At 40.7% G+C, this 19,199-nt stretch overlaps 1 protein-coding gene and 1 long non-coding RNA gene across 6 annotated transcripts in view; one reads left to right on the top strand and one right to left on the bottom strand.

The window, feature by feature from the left end:
- Positions 1-34: 34 nt before the first annotated feature.
- Positions 35-19,199, top strand: part of LOC147251993 (plakophilin-4-like) — a 76,485-nt gene continuing 57,320 nt past the window's right edge. For 2 of the 5 annotated variants that reach the window (XM_086220053.1, XM_086220055.1), the window contains exons 1-2: positions 35-131; positions 16,097-16,230. In XM_086220053.1, coding sequence (XP_086076179.1) covers positions 74-131; positions 16,097-16,230 — 192 coding nt within the window. In that variant the 5' untranslated portion in view covers positions 35-73. Of the gene's footprint in view, positions 132-14,048; positions 14,115-16,096; positions 16,231-19,199 lie in introns of those variants that run through there. The other 3 variants (XM_086220057.1, XM_086220058.1, XM_086220056.1) reach the window with 2 other exon arrangements.
- On the bottom strand, positions 16,242-18,112 carry LOC147251994 (uncharacterized). Its single transcript, XR_015118718.1, has 3 exons — positions 17,881-18,112; positions 17,744-17,784; positions 16,242-16,284 (listed from the first exon to the last, which is right to left on the bottom strand). It is a non-coding gene; the product is annotated as an uncharacterized LOC147251994 (long non-coding RNA).

Consider the following 19,199-nt stretch of genomic DNA (forward strand, 5'->3'; position numbering starts at 1 on the left):
CATAGTAAATGTTAGGAAAGAGGGGAGAGAAAAAGGGAAAGCATCAAGGCGCGCACGACGAGGCAGCAGGGTCATGAGCTTTAACTCGGAAAGTCTTCGAATTCACCGTGAAAAGAAAGTGCTTTATAAAAGTGTGTGTGTGTGTGTGTCTGAGAGAGAGAGAGAGAGTGTGTGCGTGTGTGTGTGAGATAGAGAGAGGGAGGAGAGGAGAGAGAGAGGCACTAGGCAATCTTCTTCGGGCTTCTTTGCTGCGGATGAGACCGTAATGCTACGCTAATCTTTTTCTTGTGACCGCTTTATGGCCAACAACGCAACACCTTTTGAGGGACCTTCACGCGCTGTCTCCTCCGGTGTTGGGATGAAAACTTATGCTAGCTAATGTTCTGAAACTTGTAGTCGAAGAACCCCACCTCCTCCTCCTCCCCTCCTTTTTTTTCTCCCTGTGTGTTACCATTAAACGTGTGGTGTTTGGAAGTGAAGGAGGGGGGAAAAACGGGCAGGTGAGCTAAAGTGTGTGTGTGTGTGTGTGTGTGTGTGTGTGTGTGTGTGTGTGTGTGTGTGTGTGTGAATCTCTGGAATGCGAAGTCGGCGAGAGGCGGGGATTCAGAGTATCTGCTCCTTTGAGATAAGCTTACCTTTACCCATACACGCGTTCATTAGCTACATTCACATATTCCATGCTTAATTGCTGCCATTAGCATAAAAAAAACGTGATCTGTGATGGTGGAGACTTGCTTTACAACCTTCCTCTCAGAAACAAAACACCTTTATATCCCCGGAGGCTACTGATGCTATCAGAAGATGCTGGAAATAAGTAGAGGGATTATTCAAACAACCACTGGTCATTTTGCCAGGTGGATTAGTGTTTGTTTAACTCTTACATATTGTTGGGCAATCAGTGCATCAGTCCTGAATTTTGCCAAGGACCTTATGATGATGACACATGGGCCACCATGTGGTTTAATCATGACTTCATGTGATATGACTTGATACGTACACATTTTAAAAATAGTGTAATGTAGTGTTAGAGCTTGGTGCCTGCACTTTGTTTATTTTACTCTTTTACTGTTTTTTGAAGTTCTATATACGAACTTTTTTTTTAAAATAAAGTAAGTTATTTGTTTAAGAGCTTAGCCTTCTACCTTCACATAGTTATAATGGTTCACAATTGGTGTACAATGAACATAGAAAAGGTCTATTTTCAGCACAGTAATTCACTCTCTTCACTGTTGCACATTTTGGTGATTTGTCTTTTTTTCTGCTCTAAAATGCGTATCGATATCAGGCTCAAAAATCCCCTATCGGTCGGGCCATACTATTCACAGAAAGTCCAGTCTTCCATTCACACTATTATTAGATGGAAGATGCTGTGAGCGTTTCCTGTTGTCATGCAAATTTGGGAATGTGATCAGCCTGAATCAGTGATGTGATAATGGCAATAATCTGGATTATTTTGCACAGCATTGTACGGCAGAACAATTTCGGATGAAATTACAATCACAATTTTTGTTTTCTACCTAATTTTTCTCCCACAGATTTTTTTTTTCTCGGTGTGTATGTCTATTGTTCTTGTGTACCTGCTATCGAAGGAAACTGAAAATATGATTGTGCTTGGTAAAGGACTGGACTATGAACTGTTGACAAGAGAAAGTTAGACCTCTTGATATTGGATTCAAAAATGAAAGAAGAAGATGCAAACAACATAAGTCAGGGATTTTCTGTTGACATTTTCTTGGCCTTTACGTTCATCAATAGGTGGTTTGTTGTGACGTTTATGGTGATTTTATAGATTTATGGCATAACTCTGAGGTGCTGATTCGAAAACGACAAAACAGAACAATCCTTTGAACGTGTGTGATTATGATTTTCATTATCTTGTCTGAATCCAAAACCATCCCACACCATAGAACATGAACGTTTTTCAATTCGAGCCCAGTTAGATTCCTTATTTTGTTCTCACCACCATCAGCGGGTTCCCTCTGGATTCATTTTTTCATTTCTATTTCTCCTTACAGAACTTTTTCTCCTCACTATAAATGGCCTGTGGCTCTTACTTGTTCATACCAGGGTTATTTTCTTTTATTTCGGTTTTTATTGTTCTGCATCACGTGGAATGACGTTGCATTGTCATTTGTTGAGGCACGAAATAGGAGCACTTGTTTTGAAGCAGCTCATGTCTCTTATGGTTGACAAAATTAATTTTAACACCACAACCAGAACACCGCAATGTGTTTACATTTGGCCCACCACTTAGTTTGAGTTTTGGCCCTCCAGGGAAAAGCGTTTGGGCGTCCCGGGCATAGACGTATGATTTGAGATCACACATTCGATGCGATTAATCGTACTCATGGAAACGTCCTGATCATTGTTGCTTGGAGGAGTCCTTGAAAACCAAACTCTTTCGAGACAGCTGAATTGAATTTCTCTCCTGTTTCTATCACCCAGACAAAACAAGACCATCATTGTGCAACAGATTGCAACTGAATACATTTTTAATGTTGATGTTCTTGTTTTCATAATCTTGATGAATTGCCCAGTCCCAGCCCTAATGTGACCATGATGTATGTTGTTTTTATTTCAGCCAGTTAGCAGAGGAAGTACAAATAAGATGTGAACTCCCTCATATGCTCCCTCTGTGTCTCACACATGCACACACACACACACACACATACACACACACACACACACGCACGCGGAGGAGGATACTCTCCTCGTGATTCACATTACTGCCCTAGACACACACACACACACACACACACACACACACACACACACACACACACACACACACACAGCTGACAACCATTGAGGATAGTTTACCGTGGAAGTGAAACAACAGTGGACTGTTGGGCTAAAGAGTTCGTCTGTTTTTTTGTTGAGTAGTTTTAGCTTGTTCTCTGAGTAGTGACTGCGTGTTTGGCACAAGGACAGAGGTTTTAGCATCAGACAGTCAGCCAGCTAGCAGCTGTTTTGTTTGTCAGAGGCTATTTTCTTTATCACTGCACAAAACAGCAATAGATATCTGAAACCTTATGTATTGATTATGATGTGTTTGTTAGAAGGAGCATTGGTTCCTTTAGCAGCAACACTGTGTTTTTGTAGACGTGCTCTCAAGTCCCTATGCTGTTGTGATTGTTTGACCCGATCTTCATGGTGAGTTCTTTTTAATGGGAAATGACAACAATAGTAAAAGCGCCCTTTGGCAGGCCTCTCCTCCATGCAAGTTTTCCCCCTCCTAATTCTGGCCGACATAGAGGCTTAAGCCCTCACCGCTGTGTTTCATGTCAGATTTACATTTATTTGCCATGATCAAAAGTTGTTTTCAACCTCTTTTCAAGAAAGGAAAATAATTTCCAGTCTTTGCCTCACAGCCAGAATGGCTGCAAACCAGACTATTTTTCCCTTTCCTCTTGCTTGTGCGTATTTATGTGAACTGAAGTGTCAGCCTTGTCCCTCAGGACAGTCGAGAGAAGAGAAGCATCCCTTGTGCACAATTCAAACAATCAAGCTCTCTTAAAAGAAGAGTCAAGCTGCAGTCAGTTTTGTTTGTTTATTCACTCATTAACCCTCAAACGTATTGCTGTTTATTCACTTCACACAAAAGCAAAATGTGCACACACATAAAGCCGTTCTGTCCACCCAGAGGGGAGCTGACACACCAATGACCGTTTTTGACGGTACAAAATAACCTAACGATGGAAATTTGTTCGAAAGTGTGAAAGACGCAAAGTAGCTGTGCTTTTTTTGTGTTGCCTTGGGAAGGACCCTCAGCTACAGCTGCATGGCTCCACTGTGGGGTGATAATAATAGTTCATAGTAGCAATCAGCCAATGAGAAGCTTTTATTCATCCTTTGGCATGGAAATTATTTCTTCTTTCCAAACCCACATTTGCATGGTGTGGTCTAAAGGGAGTCGATCTTTTTCTCCTGCCTCCCTTGAGAACAAACCACATGTATTAGAGCTGGGAACTTCCATTGTGAACTGTCTTCTATGAATTTGGAGACTTATAGAATACAACAATCACACCAGTTAATATATTGTTGAGATTTAACACAGTATTAATAAGCCTTCTCCCTTTGTATTGTTCATTATTGTTCAAATGGATCATGGTTAATTTTCAGAGTAGTCCACTCCTATTTCATACTGTACGAAGCAATAAAACAAATTGAGGAACCATACTGCGTGTGTGTGCATTCAGCCTCACATGTTTGGATAAGCCTTGACATGTGTGGCTCCTGGACGATTGTTGATCTAACTGGATATGTAAATAGATTCCTGAATGAGTCCCAGATTTCATGCGTTGGTTGGATCCCAGACAGCTAAAGATAATACAGAACACAAAGCATGTCAGCGCTTTTAGAGATTAGGTGCACAATAGATTTTTGTCCGGTAAAATAGCCCTCCATGGGCCTGACATGCTGAGTCTGAAAGACAGCCCCTCGTGAGTGTTTGCTTTTTGGACAGCACCAGTGAAGGGACAGGGCTTTTCCACTGCTCATCATTTAGCCCTCCTACTACTACAACCTTTCAGGATTTCATTTATCCAGCATTGCATCTATCATAGCCAATCTGGCGCAAGATTTATCTCAAGAGGGCACATAATAACTTGTTGAATATTGCAAAGTGCCACGCACATTATCACCCTGGGCAAAAGTCGTCACTTTACTTGAAAAAAAGGGAGTGACCTCAGTCAAGGTCCATAAAATTTTCAGAGAAATTGATGAAAATGTCTGAATCCCACCCCCTCGCAAAGTTAATGGGTTCTTCTTTGGTCATAATAGCCAATGCTGCAGCCCTCCACCAAGTTCAATGAAAATCATTTGGGCCATTTTTGTGCCACAGTTCTGCAAATGGACAGACAGCACAGACGAAGAACGTCAAAAACATAACCTGCTTGGTGGAGGTAGTAAGTGCACATTACCAAACATTTCCACGGCCTTTACAGTCGTAAAAAAAATGACAGGACCATGAGGACAGGGAATTTTTGAGCCAGATGCTATTACGTTGTATATATGTCTACTGCCTGTCTGCTTTTTTATGGGTCTTTTTATAACACGAGCAATCCACCTACAGAGAATTTTAGAAAGGGGTTTTGATGTCCCTCACTCGCATGTCTCATAAGAGTTTAGGCTTCTTATCAAATGACACAGACTGTGGACTTGTGTGTCTCACGTGTCACCTCATGACTTCTGCATTTTTTAATACTTAGTCTATTTTTTTCTTCTGGCGTGCATAGTCAAGTGTCACCTCCAAAGATAGTTGTTTAAATCTGACACAGGTTCAAATGTTAGAGACTCTTAGCGACAAGAATATGAATACACTTTTTTATGCTTGTATGTCAATAAATAACAAAAAAAAACTTGAAACATTTAGCATATAAGATTGATATGCCCAACATGGCAGATTAAGGCTTGCAGGTTTGCTAAAGTACATACATCATCAGATTTAATCAAAGCGCATCAGTTATCAGGCCTGTCTGTGTTTTTGTTTCCTGTCAGTTCTGCTCCATGAATCTTACGATCTTCTGTTGCTATCTGTCGGCCCTACTGTGGATGCAGGAGAAACCGTTTGCAAACACGTTCAAACACCTATTTGTGCACATGGATTCTATAAAATGTAAGCAAAAGTACAATACATCTTCGGCATCTATAGCTGCCTTTGTATGCATCCATACGGCAAAGGGCGGCTGCTCCTTATCCAAGTTGTATATCTTTACGTGTCACATTGTCATTGTGGCTTTGAGCTTGCCGGTTTCACTGTCTGCGGCTTCTTTGTGGGTAGGGAAACTAAATCAATAAATAAATAAATAAAAACAATGTTGATGTCTTCCTGAGGAGCCTAAATGAAATCTAATGTGCTTCAATAAATTTCAGCTGTCAGTCAGCCTGGTGAAGACAGTTTGTCAGGCTGCTGTCCTCTCAGCTTCTCAGGAGCCGCTGCTGATGGACAGTTGGGCCTGAGCACAGTGACGGGCGGCTGAATGGAGGTCAGAGTCTGTGCGAATTGAAGGCTTCAGTGGCTCTTTTACGGCACTTACGTCTTGCTTTTGATGTGAATTCCCAGTAAGCTTAAATTGAGGGACATAATGTGAGAATTTTTTTTTAGGCAACAACTAGTGATTAGTTCCATTTTTCAGAGTGTTTGCTTAATTGATCGTTCAGTGTATAAATTTTATGAAAGAAATTGGCTTAAAAATGTAAGTTGCTTTTTCCCAGAGCCCTAATGAGTGACATTTTCAAATTGCTTCTCTCAAAGCAACCATCTTAAATCCAAAGATGGTCATTAACAGTAATGTGAAAAAGAACATCAAATCCTCCCAAAATATAAGATAATATTCAGCATATTTGGTTTGAAAATCCCTAGTGTTGTTCTTGGTTTAGACCATTTTAAAGCTTCTATAGCTTGTTTGTGGAGTCAAGTGTCATCCCAAAGTGGTGTGTGTGTGTGTGTGTGTGCGTGTGCACGCGTTTGCTCGGTTGGGTGAATTTAGTCAGAAGACGAGGGCAGGTTACATTCTAGTGACCATGACAGTGAATATCTAAGGGGTTATACTTGTTCCCCTACTATAACAAACAGCTAAAACAATCTACATCACCTGCTTCCAGTCTGCAAAAAAGCAGGAGATTCACTTCTTAAATGTCAAGGCATTTATATGACTGCTAATGTAAAATTAACTCTAGAAAAAGAGGGCTTTGCACATTGAAAGTGAATAAATATAGTTCAAGCACATGACATTTAAAATGGCATTTGCTAGATCCTTACATTTGCATGTGGAGTCGAGAGGCAGATGCGGGTTGTGTGATATCAAAGTGAACTGTATCTCCTCTTTGTCTGATGGAGTAACCGAATATCAAAACTGACAAACCTGTAGCCTGAAGGCAACATTGTTACAACTTAAACAAATCACACAATAGTCTTTACTTGGCTTTTTAAAACAACGCGAGTAAAACTACTGCAAGAAGACAAGGAAAAGTATTTCAAACAAGCAGTATTTTTCTAAATAGTGGAAATTTCACTAGACTAACTGAGACTGCTATGCTGCCACCTTACAAACCCATCCAGCCTGTTAAATAGCTTGTTTTTGTCTGGTGAAGACCTGAAGTGCTCCCTCCACTGCATGCACCAGTACCTCTGAACAATACAGTGCCCCCCCGCCCCTCTTATTTTTGCATTCCCAGGTGCTCACACATCATTTCACAAGATTTCCTGCTCCAGCTGAAATAAACCCCCAAATGCAGAAAAAAAAGAATCATTACTCACGCACATCTTTTTGTGGCCTGTGGGATAAGGAGAGGCATATTGTTTTGTCATACATAAGATAGAAGACAAGATTTGCAGAAGTATCTGGGTTTGATGTGATGAACTTGATGGCGGCCACACTTGTAGTCTGTATCGCACTCTGAGGATATAAATTCCTATGCGGTGCCTCAAATAAAACCATATGTACCTCTGCAGAACTTGCACACATCTTCCATGAATCATTTCAGAGTACAACTAAAGGGGGATTTATTTTACTTACTTGTGGGGTGTGATTTATTTTTTCAATTAAATCCCCTTTGATAGATTCTCCATATGGTGCTGTCTAACAGAACGCCTACATTCCCACTGGGATGCAGTGACATTGCAGTTGGAGATTTGCATTTTGTCAGTTTGTGTAAGAGTCAGTGACTCCCAGGAATGTCTGTTAAGCCATGTCTGTAAATTAAAAGAGAGATTGGATTTATAACAAACAGTGTATACTCACCTGAACTGATTCATTATTTCAAAAGGCCAGCTGATGCTGCTTGGCTGACCTGACATTTACCTCCGTAAGGTCCGTCTGTTTTCTGCATGCCCTCTAGGTTAATGTTTGTCAAGTAATTTTACACGTTTAACTTATTCGTGTCATTAACCTTTTCTTTACATTTTGTTCAGAGTTGTCACGCATGCTATTTTAAGACATATCAACACATCATTGATAAAGGCAGAAATCGATCACTTTTATGTATCTTTTTTGGTCTGATTGCTGACACATTGGCATTTTTCTTGTCTCATCATCGATGATGAAACTGCAATAAATATGAATATCGTGTGAACTTGCTTTTACGTAGATGACATGACATCGCTAAATATCAGCTGTTGGCCAGAACTATTTGTAAAGTACTGGCAAAAGTGATATTGTTAAGCAGCCTTATATCGTGCTCTGAGGCACGATATAAGACTGCTTAACAAGATTGCCACTGATGGCAATTAAATATTAGTAATCCCAGATAATTTACTGTGATATTATGCAGTACATGAGATTATTTTATCTATTTTTATTAAAATAATCCGAAACATTCATGTTGTAACTATGTTGTATGAATCACAACTCCCTCCCTGTAAATGGATCCCTATCGGTGTTCCATTCACCACATACAGCCATGAATCTGACATGTGTATAAATCACAACAAGATATATGTACATTACAATATTCCAATTCCTCACAACAGACTCTAAAATATACTTTTAATAAAAGGCAGTCAGCCAAGATGAATTGATACATTTCCAACTTCTATGATTTATCTCTCCGAGGTCAGTTCATCTCTGCCTGTAATCACATGTACTGTATGTGGATAAACTAGATAGGAGCTGACTTCTTCACCTGGGAGAACCACAAAATTGTAAATATTGCAAAGGTCATCTGTTATGCCAAATTGTAATTTGAATTTCTGTTTAAATCTCAGAATTGTAATCTAAAAATGCTCATTTGACAATCATCTGTTATGCTCAGCACGGAGGAAACGATTGACGCAGCAAAAGACGAGCTGATAAAGCTGCAGTGTTCATGCTACTGAAATGTTAAAAGAATGGAATATCCCTCTCAAGCCCCACTGAAGTCATCCTTTTATTAAATCTCACCAATTAGCACAAGTGCATGAAATATTCCGCTATATTGTCTAAAGCTATGTGTTACATTTTAAGCAGTTTTACTTCAGAAATGAGTTTCTTATGTTAATTTCTCTGGAGATGTACTCTTCTGCATGTGATGTCTTCGTAGTGGAGCTGCAGGAGGGCTTTAGGGTTTTAAACGTGTTCGTCTAATATCGTGTGACAGGACGAAGTGCACCTCTCTAACTCTAATTCTGATTCCATTTAGAGGGGATTTACATTGAATCAGAATAATTTATGTCTCCTTCTGTCACAAGGCATTTACTAGCGGTGACATGTTGGAAGCAGCTGATGTGTTGTTGAGCTATTGTTGTGGGAGGAGGATGATCAGCGGAGGAAGTTACTGCTGCACAGTGCAAACATGGATTATTTGGTCTGCAGTCAACCCCCCCCCCCCCCCCCGTCATCTTTGAGTAAACACATCTTTCAAGATAAAGCGAAACTCTGGTAATATGCATGTGGTGTGTGTGTGTGTGTGTGTGTGCGTGCGTGTGTGTGTGTGTAGTGCCTTGTATGTACAATGCCTGTGTTTCCTGTCTTTACTTAGACATAACCCTGCCCTGTAGACACATGCTCAGATAGGCCTCAAGGTTATTGCAACATGTGTTGGATGAGGATCTATGTGTGAGGTAAGAAGGGTGCAACTTATGATTTTTATATATTTTTATATATTTATATATATATATATATATATATGGGTGTCCAGCTTATTGAGAATGTGGAGTCAATAGACTTGTGTCACAATATTCTTTTTTTTTTTTTTAAAGAGACTATGTGTGTGTCTTGTTCTGGTTAATGATTGAGTAATAGTCAGCGCGTGTGTGAGGTTTTCTGCTCAGAAAGGAGACATTCCTGTGCTGTTGGGTGTGTCAATATAAGCAAAGCAATTTCAGCTGTTCAGAGCAGTAAAAAGTCAAACATCTAGGGATCTAATAATAACTTTTTTTGTGTTTTGCTGCTGGCCCAGTCCATCATGCAGGGATGCTTACAAAGTCCTAAACAGAATGTGGATATTTAGGAGTTTACCGTCTTGGGACGTGGGTGGTGGTTAATCTGTGATATGCAGCAGTGTGTGTATATGGCACCATTATTTCTATTCCCCACATTTTCAAACCAGCCCAGAGCAATTAACTCCGACAAGGCTTCACTCAGCTCTCTCTCACCATGTGTTTAGCCTAATAGTCTGTGCAGTTGGGGGATTTCAGAAATGATTTCATAATTCAATGACTATAAAAATATAATGCTTTCTGACTTGATACAAAAGTGTTTTTTTTTCAACCTCATCTTCATTCTGGATGATTTGCTGGGGCTGAAATATGTTATTTATCATCCCGGTGCAAGTTTTTTTGAAATGTTTTTGTTTGTTTGTTTGTTTGTTTTGAGAAGTCGATACTGTTTGAAAGATGCAATTAAGCGTTGTTGGTCCGGAGACCATGAAGCTGCAGAAAGATTTGTAATTGGACTGTGTTTATCCTTGAAAAGTATTCAATTGGCACATTATAGCTTTAGGTCATTCTACATCAGTTAGAAGCAACCATGAGATAAAAGTGTGTGGGTTTTACTTCTACTGAACTGGCCCTCCTTCACACATTTATGTGTTGATGAGTGTTAAATGTATGCTAGACACTTTGTGCTTGTATCCTGAGGGGTCGATATGTTAAGTCATGTTCAGATATGCAGCCCTTTACATTAAATCCGACTGCAATTTTTCCATGCTGGTCTTATGTGCAAATAAGCTGAGCCCTTTTTTAAAAGTAAAAGTCACAACTGCCTTTTAACTAGGTCTGACCTTGTGACATTGCAGCACTAAGTAGTGTTTTATGCATATTGTTTAAACTGAATTCAACTATATCTGATTTTTTTTTTTTTATTCCTCGATCACGCGTGTTGAATTTATTCAAAGCGGATTTCACTCGAGTGATATTAAATGACAAAATCGTCACAAAAATGCATCCCGCATCGATTCACATTGAGGCACAAGCATCAGTTGTCATTATTTAAGACGGCAGAGACAAACTAAATCCATCAATTAATCAGACCGAGAATGAACTAATATAGCCTTCACACTCCTAATCATGACATTTTACAGATGGATCTCTCACAGGGCCAGGTATCAAGAGGGGCACAAATCTCTTTGTTTGAATGAAGCCATAAGGAAAATGAACCTAAAAGTCACTCACGTCTGAATGACAGGAAACTCACCTCCACAACCTGCTAATTACTCTCTCATCTTTCACTCTGTTAAATGAATCTGACCTCAAATTAATTGGCTTCTTTCTTTTGCTTATGCTCCACCCTTTCTCTAAGTATTCATCAAAATCTGCCTTGTAGTTTCTGTGTAATCCTGCTGAAGGACAGATAGACGGCACCGAAAACACAACCTCCTGGGCTGAGGTAATAAATGAATCCAGCTATGTTATGTAATCCATGTCTGAAAAGGGCTTTGGGGGCTTAAGGTTTAGTGGGATGTTAAACTTGATACACAGTAAAATATTTAAAAGCTCTTGGAACACAATGTGGCTCTAATGGTGACTTTGTGCTTTTATGTCTTGGATAAGAAGATGGTAATTAACAGTCACTTATCACATCTTTTCCCCCCAAAATGAGGTGTGGAAGATAGCAAACACGTAGCCTGCTGTACGTTTCCAGGCTCTGCTATGTTTGTGCAGATCATTTCTCAGCTCTTTCAGTTTAGCAAATCAGAGCAATCAGCATTTGAGCTGCTGCTTTGCTGTGACACCCCGCAATTGAAATTCAGGCTAATGTATATGGAGGGTAATTATTTCTTGGTTAATCATCTCCATTTGTTTTTGTTGAATGTGTGTGTATGTGTGTGACCTGGTGTCACTCCTGAAGATAAATTCACCTCCTGCTGACTGACGCTGCGAGTCTTCAGGTGTCAGCAGTTTATCTTCTCTTGAAGTAAAATCAGTTGCATGCACTTAAGTGTTTCCTGATAAATGTGATTGGAGCAACTCTTAGCTTGTTTTTTTTTTTGTTTTTTTTGCTGGGGGAACGTGATTTCCCAACCATTGATGTGTTCGAACAGACACTACATGACAAACACTAGACAGGAAGTACCTTCGTTACCGCAGAGCCGTGGGATGAAAGCAAAATCATTACTCACACCTGTGTGTTCTTGTATCCAACACAGTCATGGTGAAACTCAGGCTCAAACAGAATCTGACATAGATAAATCTTAACGAGTTTGTTTGACAGCAGTCTATTTGCAGAAAAAAAACATGTGCTCTCCCACTGTAGAGCCTGACCTCTCACTGCAGCATCAGTCCAAAGAAAGCAGAGCATCAAGCCTCAGAGAGATACAGGAAATATGCAACCTTGCTCCGCAAATAGGACCTGGGTGAGGTAAATGTGATAATTAACCAGCTACATGTAGCACGTAAACGTGTTTTCCATTTTCCTGCTTTAACCTAATTTCACTGCATAACCTGATTTAATTTGTGTGCATGTAAAGCTAGTCTGTGAGATGGCTAATATTAGATTAGCTACCGCAGTGCTCCTAGGGGAAGGTGACACAAGGCACAGGTGAATTTCAGGGGGATCAGAGCAGAGGACTGATGAATTCATAACTGTGGATGAAATGCAGAGAATTGGATGCTGTACACCTGTCATGAATTGCTTTGGCAGCTTCAAATATATACGGTACTGATTCAGGAAGATTTGACACCTTAATAAACCCAGTCCAATTTTCAAACTCTCCAAAATGTTCTCTTACATTTCCTGTTCCTCCCGTACGCCATGAGCTGGCGTACATTTGATTTGGGACATGGAAAGAGAGGTTGTGTAAGAAGCTCAGAGGAGTGGCGGGAGCCTGAGGTCAGTAGAACAAACCATGTGATCCAATGAGTCAGGGTGGGGTCAGATTTAGACTTTTTCTTGGCAGACTACGAGACATTGGGGATTATGATACTTGAAAAGAGAGACTTAGGAATCGTTTCCGCTTGGGTTGGGTCGGTTTGGCCCTGTTTCCACTGGCCCCAACATGGTACTAACCGTTACCATTTTGGTCCCTGCTCTGCTGGGGTTCCAAGCGAGCCAAGTGGGGACTAAAATGTGAAATAAACGCATAGCGGGCCACTGATTGGGTAACTGACTCGCTTACGTCATCTACCTCGTATCATCTTAGCCTTGAATACTGGTCGATACTTTTCTTGGGTGTTGTGTTTCGCCAATTGAAGCCTTGCCTGTCTGTCGTCCCTTACTTTCAGTTGAAGCAAAAACCACTGACCAAGCAACAGGCATAACGCTGCCTCCGTGTCGTCCGTTGTTGTTGTGTTGCACACAAATTACGCTGGGAAACTCTAGGTCGGTGAGTCAACCCACGCTGACGTGGTACCAAGTGTGAGAGGAAACGCACCCCTACCGAGCTGACCCCACCCGACCCGAGCCAAAGTTAGCCAGTAGAAACACACCCTTAGCTTTAGCTAGAAAGCATGTCGAATAGATAGAAAGACCTGTCACTGAAAGAAATAGTGTTGAAAGTAATCTTTTATTAGCTATATTTAGAGATCCTACCATTCAGACCTCCGCCTAAATGCACATGTATGTCGTAATAACACTTGCATAGAAGAGAGATGTGATTGATTTATCTTAAATCTTCAAAATGGCTGGTCGACTTAGTCAAGATAATCTAAGGTAAAGCAGACATGGTAGTGAACATGATCTGTTTCACGATGTATGGAAAATGCCTACTGGGAATCGTGTCATTATTGTTCCAACATGGTTTTGGAAACATTAGTTAACAATGTGTGTGTTTGTGGCTAAGTCAAGCGAAATAAACATTAAAGTTCAAATTAATACTAGTTTGCCTCTTTGTTTAGAATGAGGTCACCTTAACTGTGTGGGAACCATCTTATATGATCCATGGGTATTATCCTAATGACAGCCTTGACTGTTGCACAGAATGGCCTCGCTGCCTCCATCGCTCACCCTCCTCTCACCTTCACTCATCCATCTGCACACAATCCAGTGTTGTTTTGTTCATCGGCCTTGCAGGTCAAACATTTGGAGGGAAACACAAAGAGAAATGTTGAAGAACCAGTCAGCTGTGTTCCTATTGAACTGTGGTATGTTGGCAGGAGTAACGTTGTCTTAAGTTTGAATCTCCAAACTGTTTGAGACCTCCAAGCTGAGCAGAGCGAAATCTGGGCTCTGGACTAAATATAATGGGGAATTATGAAGGTAGGCTCTGGTGAAAATCACTGTTTCACTTTCCTTTAATGTGCCTTAAATAGGTTTTGCTTTCCTTTTGTTGTTTTTTCAGCAGTTCTATTTCCTACGCAGCTACTTGAGACTTCTGAGAAATGTTGGTTTTGTTAGATTTTAAACATTTCAGGCACTTAGGGGTGAGAGGCATCATTTGAACCATAATAGAAAACAACGCCAAGCATGATGAGCGCTTATGGCGATTTAAAGATGTTCATAATGACGGACAATGCCACTCTCCCACATCAGCATTCTACACAACATTTTTTGTCTTTCCTGAGAAAGGAGGGTGAGAGGATTTTATCCACCCTGACCAGGTTGGCAGCTTCTGCTGGTTTGAAAGTTTGCAATAAGTCCTCTCTGTGTTTTTCAGTTCAGTTCAGTGTTTGTACAAAGGGCAGAGAGGAGGAGTTCTGTCAAATTGAAACAGTTTTTTTCTGTTTCCTTTTGCTGTACTTTCTGGGAGTAAAAAGGCCATGTCACTGATTCAAAAGCTGCACTGGAGGTGGAAGGGAGTTGCCTGCAATACTGTGAATGAGAAAGAAAGGAATTCGGGAAACTGATGACAGGATACAAGGAATAGCCTGCATGGACCAACATATTTATTAGTAGTAGAAACCTCCTCTGTCATTTAACACCAGAGCTGGCACATGATTCAGCTCAGTTCAGACACCTTGAAATGCTCAGGCTGCCTCAGTGACAGACTCCCAGAATACTGCAGGGTTACATATCGCCCAAATATCTGGGGGACCTCCAACATGTTTAAACCAACCCCCCCCCCCCCGCCCCTCCCTCCTTCCTTCACTCCTTACTTATGCCTTGCCAAAAACTTTTATGCTCCCACAGTAAACAACCCAACCAGCTCACACTAACTGGCTGTCAGTGGGAGCTAAATGATCTCCTTACTGAGCGGCCCTGTGTTAGTGTAGATGTTTCAATTTGGCGAGCGCATTTACATGACATTGTATGACCTTCTAACCCCTTAAAAAGATTTCTCTCTGCAAAAAATGGACTCACTTAAGAAAGCTTTTGTATGTTTGCTCTCCTAGTCAACCACAATATACTGCTTTGGTTGATGAAAACACTTTATTAACACTCCGTGAAGCTGTAGCAGCAAGTGTACATTCGTAATGCATGATGATTTTAGCAGCTAATATTGCAATGGATGTGAAGAGGATGATGTATCACCACAGAATGCAGCATCACTGATGTATGGATCAGTAGGGTAAATCATGTCGGCTCCCTTTGTATATCACAACTTCAAATTCGTAGTATAGTTGTCAGTTTGTAGTATAGTTGTCAGTTTGTAGCCTTGCTGTAGTCACACAGCTTCAGGTTTATTGGACCCTTTGCTTTTGTCTGCCGTTGTGAGACCACTACTGCGGCCTCTAGCTGTTCTGGCTGGCTCAACAGGCTCCCTTGAATATGGATCCACCTTAAGCAGTGTTACCATGACACTCTCCCTGTCAACAGATATAATGAGACCATGACTATTTGCTCATTTTAATCCTGGACAAGAGGATGGAGGTAGAGAAGGAGACAGGCAAAATATAGCTTAACTGTCCTGCTCTGCTCGTTTTCTGCAAGCCCTCCAGCATGTCAAATACACAATCAGTATTTGCTGTTTGTGTTGTGTATTTTTCATGCATTCCATACTGTATTACATACACAATAATTATTTAACTCGTGTGTTGCCTCAAGGCCATATGGCATTGATTTGCACAGTCACAGACTTGAAACATTGACAGTCTTTGGGCCATATGGCATGTGTGGGTGTATGTTTGTGTTATGCTGGTCGAGGCGTGTGCCGATTCCTCCGTATCATTTGCTCATGTGAATCAGGAAAGGGGGTTTGTGTCATGTATTTGTCAGTGGGGTTTGTTCTCAAGGTATTTTTCAGCAGAGCTCTTGTGGTGACCAGGTCATGGTTGTGTGTTTGTGTGCGTGTGTGTGCGCAGGAGGAATGCCAGTTCCTGAGCAAACCCCAGTAACGGAGGAGGGGCTTCTGCTTACCATCCGCAACAGTTCAACTGGCCGCAGCATGGAGGCTGACAACACCGCCAACAACATCCTGGCCTCTGTTAAAGAACAGGTAGGGTGTCTCCTCTCTTGATGCTGCACTGACACCTCGGGATTATTGGTACACCTAGGGACGTACGATAGGGAACAATGCTGACAATGGCCAGTAGCCGATATCTTCTAGTGTCAATATTATCTACATAAAAACATGTTTATATGACCTGCACATTTTTGTGCATACTGGACAACACATGTAAACATGGCATGTTTGAAAAAAATAACGTTTTCTTCATCTCCAAAATGTCTGGAAAACCCCATAAATCATATATTTATAGTTATTTCCTCATTTTTGATGATAAGCAAAAAAGAGGGAGCTTGAGTAAAACCGATCCAACCAATACAGATCTGTTATTAAAAATGACCAATATCTGCCAATTACAGATGTCAAAGCAAACTGTAAAAAAACCCAAATATTTTTTAATCCTATCGATATTTTAGTTGGTGTGTATCAACTTCACACACATGCTCATTAGCTCCATTCTTTAATAACTGTTGAATAGATCCCTGTTTAAACAAACAAATGAATAAATAAACAAATATCTAATCCTATTTCTGCTCAAAACACCTGTAGTTGTTCTTGAGAATAATTTCAAATACTATAAATCTTGGATTATCTGTCTTTATATCTTACGCTGCTATATGATGTTTTTTTCAGTATTAAAAAAAGAGCGACAATGACGCACAAACCTGACCGTGCTTTGAACCGAATCCTGGGTTTTGTGAACCGTTCCACCTCTACTGATGTCCTGATATTATTGCGTGTCCCTAGTTACATATTCCATGTTAAGACCCTGTTAAAGCTTTAATGGACATGTAGACACAGTGGCTATGTTATCCGATGGTGATTCAAATATCGCTTGTTGTACTAATTACACATTTACGAGGCAAATTGTGTGGGTGTATTTTCCTGAGTCATTCATATAGCTGTCACTGTATTCCATTGACCTCTGTGCCACAGAGCGTGAAGTAGAAAGTTTCTCTGTATACGAGATTACATTTATATTACGATTAAAAAAAAAAAATGCTCGGAGTGGAATTTGTTTATTTAATTGGCTTGTGCAATTTGAAACAGGAAAAAAAGAAAAGCGTAATAAGAATGACGAGTTTGTTTATTGCCCGCTGTCATGGTCTGGCTCATATCAGCGTGCAATCACAACGATCATCTCTAGCAGGGTTTGTGAGGGACTTGCCCTCTGAGTCACTCATCTATGCGTGTTTCTCTCTGATCTTTCCACGCCTCATTCCTGCTAGGCTTGTGCACACACACAGGTCGTTGCTCCGTCTTTCTTTAGACAGTTTCTCTATTCTGCTCTAAGTAAACCCAGCTGATTAGGTTTTGCCTATTACACATTTTTCACTTCTTTTTTTTTTTTCTCCCTTGACTGAGAGTTGACTGGTAATTTAAAACAAACCGAATGCCTTCTCTGGTATTTATTAACAAATGGCACACTGTAGTCCAATTAAGGCTTCCAGAAGGAAAGTAGGTATTGTTTACTTTAGTAAGGAAGGAAGGAAGGAGGGAGCACCTGTCGATGTCACTTCCTTCCCCGGAGTATTCCTCAGCAGCCTGTCCGGTTAGAGCAGATATCAGTGCAGGCGAGCAGGAAGAGCGAGTAGTCCGCCTGAGCTTTTGTTTTTAGAGTGACTGGCTTGAGAGACTTACCTCTGAGGGGATTCCTGTGAAAGTGTCGAGACTGTTAAACACAAAGGGCGACGATCATTTTGCTGTGTATGTGAGTGTGAGAGAGAGTGAAACGATGGAGGAAATCAGAGACTATGGTAGTACGTTGTTTTTTTTCCCCTCTCTGCTTTGGCGCGAGGTCTTCCTGTGATTGTTGAGAGGCAGAACCTTCGAGGGATCCTGCTGTCCATGTAAGCATGCGAGTCTGCTGGGCTGTAGCTGTGGTTGCGGTTAGGGCTGGGGTTTAGGATGACTGAATGTTTGGTAAGTGTTTACTCACCCAATGCTTGACTGTCTTTTCTTGTCCCCCCTTTTTTTCTCTCTGCTTATTGGCTGGCTTTCTTCCCTATAGTATTTATTCTCCCTTGTCCTTAATTTGTCCCTCTCTCCATCCGCCAAACTTCTGTTTGTCACACTGCTGTAGCTGCAGACTTTCCCCAGATGCCCAAACAAGGGCAGATTCACCAACATATTACAATTGCATTCTTCTTGTGTGTTCATTTGCTCAGATTTATGCCCCCTTTCTTTCCTACGTCCTAAAAAGCCTCTCCTTTCTGCCTCTAATTTCTGTTTAGCTGAAGCTCCTTGTTATCTGCTCTTTAAATGTTAATGTTTTTCTTGCTTTACTTTTAACATGTGTGCACTATTTTCAAGCATAACTCAGTCACAAAAATCATTTGTAATGCCAAAACAATTTTACAAATTCTTCCTATTCATGATTTATCATCGTATTGAAGTTTAATTTAAGCGAGTCTGGCGTCTGGTGGATTATCTGAGACCTGGTTTCATGTTAAGTGTAATTGAAGCAGACAGTGGGAGGCTGTGGCTCACATCCAGGCAGCTTGTGTGGATTCAGCAATCGTGATGCTCTTGTGTCTTTTCAGTTGATTTGATTGTTTTTGTTGATATTGTATTTCCTTAAATGTTGTTTACTTGATTCTTGATCAGGAAATATCAACATCAGATGGGTATCATTTAGAGTAACACCTTTAGAAGCCCACCACGTGCTGTTCAGTAATTATTCTATTCTGCATTCCCTCTTTAAGTCAGTTTATAAGCATAAATGTTGGCTACATCTGTTGATTCTAAACAGAATCTGGCTAAAAACACATAATCAGCCTCTTTTTTCCAACTGTGCTGTCCTTCCATCTGAAAATGATAAGCCTATTGCCTCCTGTAGGTGATTCTGTCTGCAAGTATTAATAATTTAATGGCATCTGACATGGACCTCAGATACTGCCTCACAGGTGCCGCCTCAGACACTGACACAGGATCGGTATGTCGCAAGCGTAAATGTGACT

The sequence above is a fragment of the Aulostomus chinensis genome, chromosome 12, assembly GCF_037954235.1.
Source record: "Aulostomus chinensis isolate RoL2024-O1b breed Wild chromosome 12, RoL_Achi_v1.0, whole genome shotgun sequence".
Taxonomy (NCBI): Eukaryota; Metazoa; Chordata; class Actinopteri; order Syngnathiformes; family Aulostomidae; genus Aulostomus; species Aulostomus chinensis.